This window comes from Balaenoptera musculus, chromosome 1, assembly GCF_009873245.2.
Source record: "Balaenoptera musculus isolate JJ_BM4_2016_0621 chromosome 1, mBalMus1.pri.v3, whole genome shotgun sequence".
Classification (NCBI taxonomy): domain Eukaryota; kingdom Metazoa; phylum Chordata; class Mammalia; order Artiodactyla; family Balaenopteridae; genus Balaenoptera; species Balaenoptera musculus.
This window is the reverse complement of record NC_045785.1, coordinates 122,218,905-122,234,461: the sequence shown is the minus strand read 5'-3', so window position 1 is coordinate 122,234,461 and position 15,557 is coordinate 122,218,905. Positions and strand designations below refer to the sequence as shown.

Sequence of the window (15,557 nt, the reverse complement as noted above, 5' to 3'; positions counted from 1 at the left end):
CTTGTAACTATGTGACCATTTCGGATCCCAATCAATCCTTGCTTAATAAGCACCCTTACTTCTTCCCAGCTCCAATACCAAGTTTTGACAAACAATTTATATAACTTTGCGGTATTTGCCTGTATAAGCTTCCCCCATTTTGTAGTCCACAGAATACAATTCAAGTGCTTCTTGAATCTGTGTCTCCCAGGCTATAGTCCTCAGCTTGGCTCAAATAAAACTCTTTTCTATTCCTATCATAGATTGTTTGTTGATTACTTGCATTGACAGTCAAAAAACAAAACATTGTTAAGATGTCAGTTCTCCCCAAACTAATCTGAGTCTCCAACGCCATCCCAATTAAGGTCCCAACAGGACATTTTGTGGAAATTGACAAGCTGACTCTAAAATTCATATAGAAATGCAAAGGACCTAGAATAGCCAAAACAATTTTGAAAATGAACAAAATTGAAGGGCTTATACTACCTGATTTCAAGGCTTATTATAAAGCTACAGTCATCAAGACAATGTGGTATTGACATCAAATAGACAAATAGATCAGTGGAGCAGAGTCCAGAAACAGACACACAAATATGAACAGCTGATTTTTTGCAAAGGTACAAAGACAATTCAATGGAAGAGAGTCTTCAACAGTGGTGCTGTTGAAAAATGGATGTCACATGCAAAATAATGAACTTCCATCTATACCTCACACCATAAACAAAAATTAACTCAAAATGGATCACAGACCTAAATGTAAAACCTAAAACTGTAAAATTTCTAGAAGACAAACCAAGAGAAAAATTTTGTGACATTGGATTACACAAAAATTTCTTAGATATGACTCGAAAAGTGTAATCAATAAAAATTTTTTGATAAATCAGACCATCAAATTTTTAACATTAGCTCTTGAAATGACACTGTCATAGAACAGACAAACCACAGAATAGGAGAAAATACAATTGACCTTGAATAACACAGGGGTTAGGGGCACCAACCCTCCACGCAGTCAAAAATCCATGTATTGCCTTATAGTCAGCCCTCCACATACAATGTTCCACATCTGTGGATTCAACCAACTGGGGAATCTTGTAATACTTTGATATGTATTTATGGGGAAAAAAATCCACGTATAAGTGGACCCGCACAGTTCAAACCCATGTTGTTCAAGGGTCAACTGTACTTACAAAGCACATATTTAAAAAGGATGTGTATTCAAAACATATAAAGAACTGTCAAAATTCAATAAGAAAACAAACAGAAAGGGCAAAAATTTGATATACACAACATGGATCCATATCAAAATTATTCTGAGTGAAAAAGCCAGACCAAAAAAAAAGGAGTACATAGTGTATGACTCCACTTATATAAAATTCTAGAAAATACAAGATAGTCTATAGTGAGAAAGCCGATCAATAGTTACTTGGGGGAAGAGGAGGAAGGACGCTTATGAGTAAACTTCAGGGAATGATGGATATATTTACTATCTTGATTGTGTTGATGGTTTCATGAATATATACATATGTCAAATTTTATCTAATTGTAAACTTTAAATATGTGCAGCTTATGTCACTTATAATAAACTTTAAATATGTGCAGCTTACGTCACTTATACCTTCATAACTTTTTTAAAAAACAAAGCAAAAAATTACATTAACAGCTATCATTTATTGAGAACTTGTCATGTTTGATTGTTTTTTTGCTTATATTATCTTTGCACATTTCTATGTTACTCAGAGTAGGAATGACTCAGCTAAAAGACCACATTTCTCAATCTCCCTAGCACGCAGATACGGACATAGGCTAAGTTCTGGCCAATGAGATATGAGCAGAAGTGTGTGATACTTCTGAAAAGTCTGTCTTAACAAGAATAAGCCATGTCCTTCTTTTCCTCCTTCTGTATGGAATGCAAACCTGTTGACTGGAGCTCTAGCAGCCTTTTTGGAACACAAAGTAATCTTGAAAATATAAACCAAGTGCTGATAATAGAAACAGAAGCCTGAGTCCCTGACAACATGATGAAACCACCATGTTTGCCTTGAACTTCCTGTCCCTAGACTTGTTTTGTGAGAAAAATAAACTACCTTGCTTAAAGCCAATTATTTGGGGCACTTCGTTAGTTTGTTTTGTTGTTGTATGCAACTGAACCTAATCCTAACTGACAGAGCCTCTTTCAGTGATGCTTGGTATGTTGGAGCTACTTCTCAGACTTTGGGAAGGTTAGATCCTGTGACAGGTTGACACTTTGACCAGAGGTAAAGAAACAAACATTGTCTTCATGCTTCCTGCAGGTTCACGGACACTGCCCCAAAGCCACGCTCTCTGAGTGGCTGACGCAGGCTTTCACTCCATTAATCCACTTTGCTGTTTTCATCTGCTCTCACCTCCTTTCTGGCTATGTACAGACATCTTATTTTCCTCACCCACACATTGGTCTGAGTCCAGCTTGATCATTTCTTAATACCACTTTGGCCCAGTTACACTTTCCACTGAAAATAAATAACACATTTTATGTTTGTATGACAGCTTTTATTGCTCTAATTCATGTTATAGCTGTTCTTTCACATGATCTACTAAACCATTAAGTTGAGGAGGGCAGAGAGGAGTCTCTCATTTCTCAGATGGAGAGGCCTGGCAGGAGAAGTGATGTGACTTGCCAACATCCCAAGGAAAGAGTGGAAGCTCAGACCAGATGAGGTTCCCTGACTCTGTGCCCATCTTGCACTGCATGCAGAGCTCTCCGCCCTCATTCATTTATTCCCCTTTGTTTTTCAAAAGTTTGTCAAACACCTGCTCTGTGGCAGAACTAAGCCATGTCAAGCATTGGGTTGGGATACTAAGAGTAGCCAGACATGTTCTATGCTCTCAAGGAGCTCCCCATGCAGGAAAGACAACTTTTTACACACGCAGACAGTACCGTGGACAAGCATGCAGCATCTCTACCTAGTGACTGAGCTGAGGTGAAGACAATTCCCTGGTGTCTTCCCTTATCTGTATTTAGGAAAAAAACAGAAGATTCTGGGATTTCCCCCTTTTCTCCTTTCATTACCAGTCACTTCTGCCTTCCATTTCATAATCATCTCCTTTGGACCTCTGTGCGATAAATGGATTTTTTGTGTTCCCATCTATTCAATATCATCTCATAGATTTTGCCTTATTTTCCTTTTCACAAGTTTTCTTTTTATTTCCCTCCACTCTGAATTGGTCATTTCATCCTCATCCATTGCTGAACCAACATATGTTCTTCCTGCTGTGAGGTGACCCTCCACTTCTGTCATCACTGAATTCCCCTTGAGCCCTTCACTCCTCTGGGATTTTCTCTCTTTGGCTGTTTTCCTAGCCCTCTTCACGGGCTTTCAGAGGGGGCACTCCCAACACTTAGGTCTCTCCTGAAGAACTCAAGGCCTTCGGGACCCAGGGCTGGAAAAATGTAATCTTTCCTGAAGGGTAACATAAAGGCAGAAGCCCCACTAGACAAAGGCCTAACCAAGGCCTGGCTCTCTAGTTAACTAGCCATGACCTTGGGCAGGTCACTTCCTCTCTCTGGACCCCAGTACCCACTTTGGTAAAAAGAGAGTATTTAACGGGAGCCTTGCCTGACCCAGACACAATATAATTCTAACTATACTGACCTGCACTGTCCAATAAGGCAGCCACTAGCCATGTAGCCATTGAGCCCTTGAAATGTGCCCAGTCCAAATCAAGATGTGCTGTGAGTGTGTGGTAGACACTAGATAACAAAGACTTTGTACAAAAAGAAAATGCAAAATATCTCATGAGTAATATTTATATAGATTACACGTTGAAATAATGGTATTTTGGATATACTGGGTTAAATAAAATATAATGTTAAAATTAATTAATTTTTTTTACTCTTTTAAGTGTGGTTTCAAGAACATTTTCAATTACACTAGGGTTGCTCGTTGTGTGTCCGCTGGCCAGCACTCAGACAGCTGTCACACAAGCCCAGTGCCATGGCTGGGTCCTGACTCACTCAACCCAAGACACATAGTAAAAGGGGACAAATTCATCTACCTTAGTCACCAGGTGACCTGGAAGATTTGGATCTAGACCAGTGTTTCTTAATCTGAGGATTAAGGACAGAAGCCTTGGGCAGAATTCAGGTAGTCTATGATCTTTAAAATTTACATCTTTATTTTCACTGGCCTCTACTTGAAATTTTAGCCTTTCCTTCCATTATGAATGTAGGAAACAAACCACAGGAATGAATATTAGTTGTACTTGGACTTGTTTGTCAGCAATAGAAATCAGAGTTATGTTCCTAACACCTTACAGTTGCCGCAGAATTTCAAAATACGATTTAGTTTCATCACTATGATACCATGTAGTAGTTATTAGACCTGTCACTGAATCTTGTTATTTGATGTGTTAATAAAGAAGCACACGTATCACAGATTTGTTTTTATATTTTGGTAACTGTGTTTCAATATAATTTATTTTCTTAAATTTCTTTGGATGTTATTTCATACGTGTAAAAACATTATTCTGACAGGTGTCCTTAGACTGCTAGAGGGGTCCATGGCACAAAAAAAGACTGAAAAGCCTAATCAAGAAACACAAGGCACGTTCATTGGCTGGAGTACCAGGGGGGACCCCTAACCCTGAAGGGGCTGCTAGGACAACATAGGCTGTCCCACTGGAGAGGCCCAGTGCCCCCTCAGCTTGTTTGCCCCACAGACAGAATCTTCAGCTATAGAACAAGAGAACAAAATATCTGACCCCTTTGTTTTGGTGCCAAGGCTTCTGGATATTCACCATTTTGAGGTCCTAAAAAGCACATCATCAAGTATTTGGATCCATTTAAAATAACTAAATGATATGTACAACAGGTATCCTTCCTTATTCCATCCCCGAATCCAACTCCCATCTCTGAGCCTCACACACCCCTGGGAGGTGTCAGGGTCAACAAGAGGGCCAGAAATGGGTGGGTTTCAGCCTGGGAGGCTCATAGCCCTGGGGGCGGGCTAAATCTCTGAAACTATTGGGTTGGTCTTTGCATCAAAATACCCTATTGTGGTTTTGCTAAACCCTCCTCCAGCAACTCTGAGATTAGCCCTGGGGCAGGGCTCCAGCAGTAGCTACAGAGAAATCTGGTTTAGGAATTATTCCCCAAGCCAGCCAGCCTCTCCCAGATGCCCTGAGCTACTAAGAAAAAGCGTTTTAGGAACTCAGTCTCACCCACTGCAGTCCAATTACTAAGAGTATAAGGACAGCCGCCACTCCCTGGACACTTTACACGCAGGCAGTCCTGCCTGTGTACAAGCTCTCATTCAACACTGAGCAAAGCAGGGGTCCTTATCCCTAGAGTACAGCCTGCACAAGACCACATAGCCGTTACGTGAAAGAGTCAACATTTACACTAGATCTGTCAACTCCACAGTGATTTCGCCCAACAGGCTTGAAGTCTCCCTTTGACTTGAAGCCAGACAACACTGAAATCATTGAGCAGAAGGTGGAATCCCTTTTACAGAACTCAGCTGACCCCCAACTAACCAAATACAATTTTTAAAAGATGTTCGATTCTCTCTCTTCATTCTCCTGCCTTCCACCCACCCAGGTCCTTCTTCCTGTAGCTGCCAAAAAGAATCAGTCCAATGGCAGTGGTCCGCCCCAACTTCTGCCACCAACGCCTGCCCTGGAGAAGCTCTAAAGGACTACAGGAGGAGGAACTTTTGTTTCAAACCCTGAAATCAAGTCCACTGCAGACCTACAGCCCAGTGAGTAGTAGGATCCGGACCCAGTTGTTTTGCCTCTGGGCCTTAGGTTCCTCATCTGTAAAATGAAGGGCTTTGACTTCAATGGCTTCAAAGAAAACCCTGAGAATTCTCAAGGGAGAAGCTGCTTTTCTGCTTTCCACATTAGACTTCAAGGAAGACTTCATGAAGGGCTCCATGACTAAAAGCATGCTTGAAGGCACTGGGCTAGATGACTTCTAAAAGCTTGCCCTGCTCCCAGGACATCTTAGGAACTTTCCCAGGGCAGACATGCAGCCGTAGTTTAGTGTCCCCTGGTGCCGGGTTTTGGGGGTGGTGGGGGGTGTCTTACAACCTAAGAGGCAGTGCTGGACTTGAATGAGCTTCTGAGAAGCCTTTAATCCCCCTTTCCAGTCCCCATGCAGGCAGCGAAGGGCTTTAAACAGCACAGATGACATTTCCGGGAGAAATGGGCTCCCCAGTGCTGGTGAACATCACAGATTTAAACGGTCTACGTGATTAAATACACAAGGTCCTGGGTTTTCAACTCTGCCTATGCATCTGACTCACCTGTAGTCTGTTATAAAAGATCTCCCTAGACCTACAGAATCAGAATTCTCAGGAGTGGATCACAGTAGTGTCTTTATCAAGCCCCGGTGATGATGATGGCCAGCTTGGGGAACCACTAGAGTAGACTGCAGCAACAGAGAAACTAAGAAGTAGGAGCTGATGCTCCTACCTGCCCTAGTGAAGGCTTTAATAAAGATCTTCCAGGAAAAAAAAAAAAAAAAAAAAAAAGAAATCACATCAGTAGTTAGACTTCTAGGCCCTCTGACCATTCTCTTCGAAACCGTGATAGCCAAGCAAATAGTATTAGTCCAGCAACCCAAGGCATCCCCCCACCCCCGTTGAGAACTGAGTTCCACCACTAGATGGCAGACACGCACCAGGCAGCCTCCTCCTACAGCATGTCCTACTTCCTAGCTTCCTCGGTAGAACTGGAGCAGGACCACATTCCTTACATACTTTGCAGGACTGTTTGAAGGCTGGAAAAGTCTGATGTGAGTGTTATCAGGAAAGTTGGGAAATTTCAAGAACTGAAAAGAAAGCACATGTTGTACATGGTGCCCACTGATAAAGAGGAATCTGGAAATATCCTCAACTCTAATTCCCTTAGTGAGAGCATCCTGGGCTTGTCAGATAAAACCCCATGAAGCACATGAGCTTGTAAGGCAGAGGCCAGGCTGGCTTTCCCTGGCCCAGGGCAGTCAGCACTTAACACCGTGGTGAACCCCAGGCCATTTTCATCCCCTGCATCACAGGCACCACTGACCTAGTCCCAGCAAATCCTCATTGTAAAAGGGGATGCCAAGCATGGATTGGACTGTGCGAAAAATGAGTTTGTGTAAGGCACAGTTTCATGTTCTCCCACCCTTAAGCTCCATCCGTTCATCTGAGGAGATATGTCTAGATAAATCTTTAGTCCTAGCTCAAATTGATTCAGTTGGCTAGTTTGTTATTTTAGTTCACGGTGTAATTGAAAAGATACATAAGCATATATGCAGGTATAGCCCAAGATTTAGCAGGAAGGGTAACTTCATTCTGGGTTTTAGCAAATGTGTTTAAACTCTGCTTTAAAATAGAAATCTAAACATCCCCCAGCCCCAGACGATGACAGAAATCAATCCCTATGGTCCCATCCTCTCAAAGCTTTCCCACATCCTAGGTCTCCTTCTCCACCTCTTGTCTTTAAAACTTTTATGCAGGTCCTAACAGGTTTCTTTCGGTCTGAGCCGATGTGGTTTGATTAAAGCAGCACTCACTGGTCAAAAGGGTGAGTCCAGGATGCAGAGCAGAAAGTGGCTCAAAGGATGCTGTGACAGGCGGGTGGGAGGCAAAGCAAATCACTCAAGGGCTTCACTGGCCTGCACAACTGTGCCTCAAATTACAACAAGGAAGCAGAACTGAATTCTGAGAAATGAGCAGAGTCCCAAGCAAAGCATCCAACTCCAGACGTGGTCCACAGATAGGGGAAATGTGAGAGCAATGCACAGAGCAAACTGGATCACAGCTAAAGCGGCTTGCACAACCATGACTCACGTCTACATCTGCCTGCAGGTAATAATCGAGCCTGATAATACACACCTAAGTGTTATGTAAAAACACAGCGGCCTTCTGAGGATGGATTCCTCTTAAATCCAAGTTCTTTTGGATCTGAATTCCTTGAAGGATTTGCCTCTGTCCTTGGAACAAGTGGCTGGAAATAGCAGGGCAACTCTGCACATCAATGAGGGTCATTTGGTGCCTGGGAGGCAGCAGGTGAAGGGATGAAAGGGAAGCTGAGAAAAGGGGGGGCCGGGGGGAAGGGGTGCTACAAAGAGCACAAAAGCCAATTACTTTAATTATTTTAAAATCCTCGGTGGTGGGTGACCTAGATCTTTCAGTAACAAGAGATAGATGATTATCTGCATTTGATTGATGTATGACTATAAACTAAATAGATATAGTCATCCAGGGTAATCACACACACATATATGTATGTGTATTCAACTTGAAGTTGTTCCCATTGTCATAATGTCAGATTTCCTCCACCCAACCCCAATAAAGTTTTCTTTATTTAGAAGGTTTTGTTCTGGCTTTTATTGTGAAAGCTGAGGAAGGGATGGGGAAGGGAGGGCAGGGAGGGAGGAGACTGCACAAACCGGATGACCTCAGAGGGAGCCGAGCCAGCCAGAGCCAGCGAAGAGAAGCCTCCCAGGGACCTTGACCCGGCTTCGGAAGCAGAGCAGAAACGCACAAGTGCACACATGGTGACCTGGGTGCAGCCCAGGAGGGCAGGCATAGTGACAGCAGGCTGGTGCCCGTATCCGCACAGCGAAGGCCTGGAGGCGCTACTTTCCCATCAGCTCGCTGGTCTCAGCCACTGTTCCTCCTGCCCAAGCACCACAAAGAAGGCAAGAGTGGGTTCTTCTCTGTTCAGTCTTTATTTACAGCAAAGTACAGAGTATGTGGTCATTTATGTAACTGCTAACAATAAAGGCAGGGCAGTAGAAAGAAAAGGGGGAAGCGCAAGCATCTAAAAGACAAAAAGAAGCCTACGTCTTTATTTACCTACTCACCCTGTTCCTAAGGCAGGACTGGCTAGGCACTCACTGCCTCTAAGGGTGGCCGGATGCTGACCTGTAACCAGCCCCCTGTCCCGGGAGGGCCGCAGAAGGCCCAGAGACCAAGAACAGAGGGGACTCAGCTCCAGGCTCACCTCGATGGTTTCCCCAGCCTGCTCTCCCTCTCGTTTGCTCGGACACCGAGACTTTCCCCACTCCACCCTGAGGTCAGGGTGAAGGGGAGGAGTGGCAGAGAGGTCCAGTCAGCCCTTCTCAGAAGCCCAGCCCTGGGACCCAGAACCTCCCTAGCCTGCCTCGCCCACACGGTTGTGGACAGGCAGGTGGGAGACTCCAGGGCAGAGGAAAACACTTCCCTGCAAGAGGCTACTACTTCCCTCCCATAGCCTCGGGCCCTAGTGCAGGTCAAGGATGTTAAATCAGGGAAGCCACACAAGGACAGCAAAGGAGGTGATACACAAACGAGCTGGGCTCCAGTCCCTCCCGCACACAAGCCTTAGCCTGACCTAGTGGCCTCATGAGACTGGCAACCCACCCTGGGCACAGAGACAAGTGTCCAAGCCAGCCCAGGAGAGGCAAGAAGCCAGTGTCCTTGACTGCCCAGCAGCCAAGACCACAGTGGGTTGCCGCAGAGACAACAGGTTCTGAAGGGTGAACCGGAGACCTTTCCCTGCCACCCTCCCCAGCCTGTTCTTCAGAGACCACTGCCTCTTTGAGGGCCTACCCTAACCATTCCAAATCAAAGGACACCTGAGGTCACAACACTGCATCTTCCGTACACACACTGCCATCTCTCTGCTCCTATTGGTCTCAGGCTGCCCAAGAACAAGAAACCCAGGGCAGCAGAAGCTCCACTGGGGTGAAGGAGCATGGGACCAGGCCTTCCCATGACACAATGCCTGTTCCCTAAACACATGGTCCTCGGACAACACCTGCGCAGCTGGGAGAAGCAAGCACCACCGGGTACGTCTGAAGCCAGGGGACTCCTATGTACACACGACCAACACTGCCCCGCTCTGCTCATCCATATCGCCTCCCCGGGCAGCAAAGGGTACCCAGATGACTCACGTCATGATTTCTGGCCTAATGACTCTATCTGACTCTCCAATGGAATCAGAGATCCAGTGACTCTTAAAATACCAAGTCCGGGACTTGCCACATAGAAAGCTCAAATTCAGATACTCAGTTGGCTAAACGCTGGGGTCACCACACAAAGGCAGAGCTTCCTGTCCCCTCCTTGCCCCAGACGTACTATGTCACAGAACCAGAGGAGTCGTCAGCACGGCCCAGTGAGCCCCCAACCAAGACACCAAGAATTGGTGATGGTTTTACCCAGAGGCAGGGCAGCCCTAGAGCTGCTTCCAGCGAGGACAGGGCTTCTCGGAGACACTGGAGGCTTGGTCCCAACACCATGGGTAGATGAGGAAGCGGCTAAGTGAGTCAAGGCTCAGAGATGAGAAGAATCCATCTTCCGAGGCAGTGGGATAGACAGCCAAGGCACTGAATGGTTTGGCACCTGGGAGCTTCAAGTAAAGTTGACCATGCTACCATCGAAGGGCCGAGGCTCTCCCAGACAGGGACGGGCTTCCCCTGAGCACAGACAGGCCCCACCCAACAAGGCAGGAGACCCTTGGGTCCTCAGGATCCTAATCCAGGCCTGCCATCTGCCCTTCATCTCAGAACCGCACAAGGCATGACTGGAAAGATAACCAATACTGACTCGGAAACACGCACTCCGGAGCTTGGCCATCCCGCCAGGTACCGGCCTTCAGAGCAGGCACCCCGGGAGCCTCCCCTTCTCCAACCAGGCAGCTGCTGCCCTTGGGGGGCTCCCTCAGAGCCTGCAGCACAGTCTCCTGAAGGTCTCAGGGGTGGCAGAGCCCTGCTGGGGATTAGGTTTGACTTTCTGACACAGCCCAACAGAGTTAAGAGTCAAATGGAGTCCAGAAAAGGGGAAGCAAACCGCATGGTGCTGTTTGCTTCCGTGTGACTAGAGTTAACTGCATCAGTTTATCTGAATGGCTCAAGGGGCTATGAAAGCAATGGAAGGAGAAGGGTTCCCCAGAACGTTTCAGGCTGTGGCAGTCACAAGGGCATAACTAAGGGCATAGCCTACCGAGCACTGAGATGGTCCACACTGAGGTGAAAAGGTTCTGGCTCTTCTGCAGTTAAAAGGTGACGCTTTAGGCCTCTATAATCACACCTCTTCCTTCTCGCTTGGTCCCCTGCTTCCTCCACCCCTCCCCACCAGGAATCTTCAGGAATCTGTACTTCTTGCAAAGAAGGAAGTTTTCACCAAGAGGGAGCCCTTGGAAAAGCTGGAATTCTCCACCCCAAACGTTTTCAGCCTAAGACTCCAACTTGTGACTTAAAAACGCCACTCCCCTTCCCCGCCCCTCGTGCCCGGCAGCTGCCATGTGACACGGCAGCATGGTAAATAAGTCAATCAATGTGGCTGTGATGCTGCCAGTGACGGTCCCTGTTATCCCCACCTCGCTGCAAATCCCCACGCTTCGGGGAACAAAAGCTACAGGCTCCCTACACGGCAGAGCTCTCTTGCCACCCTGTGAGGGGCAGGCTGCCAGCAGAGGTCCTCAACCAAAGCCCAGACTGCAAGGTCCACTGTGCACTCCACAGCTTGGGGGACAGCCCAAGGAATCTCATGGGTGACCTCCCTGGGAAGCACCAGCATCTCAGACGATACGACAGGCATAGTCCCACTCCCTCCTTCCCCACTCAATCAGGAAGCGACCCCATCACATCCCCACCAGGGAAGGAGAGCGAGGCAGCTCTGGCTTTCGGAGAGACTGAGAAGCGGTTGAGTCAGGAAGGAAGCGTGGAGCTACCAGAGCAGTCAGAGGTGGGCAGGGGCAAGAAGAAAACGCAGAAGACTCGTTCCCCTCAGTGGGCCCCTTCCCTGAGTTTGATTTTTGAGTTGAGGTCTTGCCTAATTTCAACTCAAAAAAAAAAAAAAAACAGAAAAGAAAAGAGGATCTCTCATCAACATTATCCTAAAGCTCCAGCACCGAGAAGGTGGCATCTGGCAAGGGAAGTGATCAAAAGTTCCAAACTCCACTTCCAACGAGTCCCACAGACAGTGAGAGCCGCGAGCCGTGAGCCTCCCTCCCAGATGCCTGAGCCTGTCCCACCTGGAACCCACCAGGCAACTTCCCTTTGGTGAAACTCCAGCTCCAGCCCCCAAAACACTCAAGTACAGGCCCTCCTGCAGAATACTTACGGCAAACAGCTGTACAGTATTTGTACATTTACACAAAAATAGATCCTTTTCTATATATATATATATGTATTTATAACTGGTTACACGTTGAAGTCATAATTAGGCATCACCAGTAGTAGTTGGCACAGTTTGTCATTTAAGCTCAGGGTCAAGTTCTGTTTCATTTCGCTGCTCCGAAGTACCAAAAAAAAAAAAAACAAAAAAACAAAAGGCATTTCATCCCCATGGTGTTTTCTTAAATACAGCAATGTCATAGGAAACCATATGTATAGATGCACAGTGCCTCCTGCCCCCTCCTCCTGTCCCTTGGAGATCGGGGCCAGGGGCTGAGGAGACGGGGGTCAGTGCGGCCGGCTGCTGGACTCCGAGGCCTGCCTCTTGCGTGAAGGGGTATAGCCATTGAGATAGCCGTTGGTCTGCCGTTTGGAGATCCCTCCGTTCAGGATGTCCTGGATGTGCTGCACGATGAGGTTGATGGCCACTGTGGGGCAGAGACCAGCAGAGTGTTAGGGACACGGGGAGGGTGGGAGCACGTCTGTGGGGCTGTATGTCTGTTTGGGTGGACGGCACTCAGGAACCAAAGGCTAAAAACTGTTCCAGCAAGCTGGCTCTGCCGCTTGCGAGCAGATCATGCCACCTCCCCAAGCCTCCATCAGGGCTAATATGACCCCCGCAGGGGCATTCTCGGAGTAGGACAATGTAGGACGCGATCAGAGGCACGGACTGGATGAAAGCAATCGACCCAAATTCTGGACATGAGGTCTGGCCTTCGCTCTGACACCATCAATTAGCTGTGAGACCCTTCCACTGGGTCCCCATCCCATGCAGCTCCCCATCCCAAGGACAGGGACCCCACAGAAGGCCCTCTCTTCCAAAGGTCAAATGGGACTCTCTTTCCTTAGCCTTGGAAATAAATCATATGCTTCAAGCAAATGATCAATGTTAACATCACCAAAAATGGGATAAACATCAAGTGCTCTCTGAGGTGATGCCCCAAGAACACCCCTCCCCCAGGGTATTCTCCAGACTATATAAGCTGAAGCTAATCATGAGGACACAAAGGCAAACCCAAGCTGAGTGCCATTCTACAAAACAATGGGCCTGTACTCCTCAAAAATATCAGTGTCATAAAAAACAAAGAAAGGCTGAGGAAAGTTAAGGAGATTAAGTCAATATTAATTGTCCTGGATGTGATGGGTGCATTGTGCCTATGTAAATGAAAATGGCTGTGTCTTTAAGAAATATACAGTGAAATTTTCACTGCTGTGACTAACTCCCAAAAGGCTCGGCAAAAAATTAACTTTTTAAACAGAGGAAAATTGAAATAAATGATAAAGAGAATGAGAAGACAGGGTCTTCTCACAATTCAACTCTGCCCCATTATGCCTAAGTCCAGGGATAGTCCTACTTTCTAGACAAGTCAAAGCTAACGCATAAATGCATTAGTGGTAGAAATCCCTTTCCCTTTAGGAAAGGCTACCTTAGTGGCAGGTCATTCTAAATTAGATTAAGAAGGAAATCTGCTTTTGCTAAAAAATGGCCTCAGATACAAGGCAGCCAGGTATCATCACTGGAAATGACAGTAGAAGGTAATCTATTGCCCTCTGATTGTTGCCAGAGAAGCACAAGTTCACGTCTGTCCCCATTTATGTACGTGTATATTCACAGGGGCCTGTCCCGGAGGCCAGACGCATAGGTATAAATACCTTTCTGGCTCACAGCAGCAGCGAGTGGCTCACCCACATCTATAGAGCCTTGTTTGGTTACCACATCCTACCCCAAAGTATAACTGACAAAGGGTAGAAGTTATGCCCCATGGGATGGCACCCCATGAGGACTCACCTAGATTATCTGCACCTCTAGGAATGATCACATCAGCATATTTCTTTGTCTGTGGAGAAAGATATTTACAATGCATTAAATGCATTACAATGTGTTAAAGAGAGAAGCTGGCCCAAGCCACTCTCTAAGGGAATGTGGGGAAAGGGCCAGCCTTCTCCAACCAATCCCAGAGAGTAGCAGCTTGTGGCTTTAAACCTAATACATTTTATCCATTTTATCTAATTTATAATAAATTGGCTTTTCCCTGAGTTCTCATTAGCATTTAACATTGTTTCAGCTTACAATCTGCACAGAGAACATGGTCTTTGAAACCAAATATATAATTGCCTCTTCACCACTAGGAAAACCATCGGTTAGTAAAACCAAACTTAAAGGGGAGCAATTCACTTTGGATTTCTATACACAGTTTATCTAGCACGAGGGTAAACCCCAAAAAAAGTAATCGCCATTGATGACCATTTTCCCTGGCTCTGTTATGACACAGCCTTAAAAAAAAGAAAGAAAGAAAGAAAGAAAGAAAAAAAAGCCCACAGACTCTCTTTTTTTTTGTAAAGTTTACTGACATTTTGTGGACCATTTTACAAATAACTTGTGCCCTGGTGAGACCACATAAACGATGCCTTAGGACACGGGCATCTTTACTCTGTGCAGCTTCCACGCCACAACTGCTGAATCGCGACCGAGGCCCAACTTGAACCAGGCAGACAGTTTATCAGGCCCAAGTTCCTGGCTGATGCGGGAATGAGCTGCTCTTCCCTGAGCTGAGTGGCTGGACGGGAGAAACAGGTAGAACAACCTAGAAAATATTTATGTAAAATTCTTAGCTCCATTACAACTAAGTTAAACAGCAGAAAGTTGGCAGTAAACTCTAATCTATGTCCAGTAATCAGTTTCCTTTGTATTCTTATTATTAAGTTAAAAAGAGCAGGAGAGGTCCTCAGATGGATGGATAGAATTGCACAGCTCCACAGCCACCTCTGCCCTCTTCCCAGAAACCTAATCCTGTGACCCAATCCTCTCCAGGGGAATGAACAGGGCATCAGCGTTACTCAGGCTGACTCAAAGCCTGCCTGGTTCCTGACTGAAACAAATGTCAAGTCTGTTTTGATGCAAAACCTACTAACAGACTTAAAGAAACAAAGAGGCCCCCGGGGTGGGGGGATGGGTGGGGGAGGGGTGCGGATGAACTGGGAGATTGGGACTGACGTATATACACTACCATGTGTAAAACAGATAGCTAGTGGGAACCTGCTGCACAGCACAGGGAGCTCAGCTCGGTGCTCTGTGGTGACCTAGATGGCTGGGATGGTGGGGAGGTCTAAGAGGGAGGGGATATAGGTATACGTATAGCTGATTCACTTCATTGTACAGCAGGAACTAACACAACATTGTAAAGCGATTATACTCCAATAAAAATAAAAAAAGAAAGAAAGAAAGACGGTTTAGGATCATATTTTTCCACGAGAGGAAAAAGAAGTTAATTATTAGGAGAAGCAGAGAAATCCCCACACTCGGCCACACTCTACACCTCTCATCTCCCTGAAGGCATCACCCAAGGCCAGACGAAGACCCAACCTCTCTCGCTTTCTCTCAGAACTTAACCTCACCACTCCAAACCTCATGTCCCTGAGGCCTTCCCTCAACGTTCGCCTGTCTTTCATG

General features: G+C 46.1%; 1 protein-coding gene across 4 annotated transcripts in view; it reads right to left on the bottom strand.

The window, feature by feature from the left end:
* Positions 1–4,463: 4,463 nt before the first annotated feature.
* The window catches only part of UCK2 (uridine-cytidine kinase 2), an 83,189-nt gene continuing 72,095 nt past the window's right edge, over positions 4,464–15,557 (bottom strand). For 3 of the 4 annotated variants that reach the window (XM_036867782.1, XM_036867788.1, XM_036867797.1), the window contains 2 exons: positions 13,896–13,944; positions 4,464–12,534 (listed from right to left, as the gene is read on the bottom strand). In XM_036867782.1, coding sequence (XP_036723677.1) covers positions 12,395–12,534; positions 13,896–13,944 — 189 coding nt within the window. In that variant the 3' untranslated portion in view covers positions 4,464–12,394. Of the gene's footprint in view, positions 12,535–13,895; positions 13,945–14,448; positions 14,692–15,557 lie in introns of those variants that run through there. The other variant, XM_036867807.1, reaches the window with a different exon arrangement.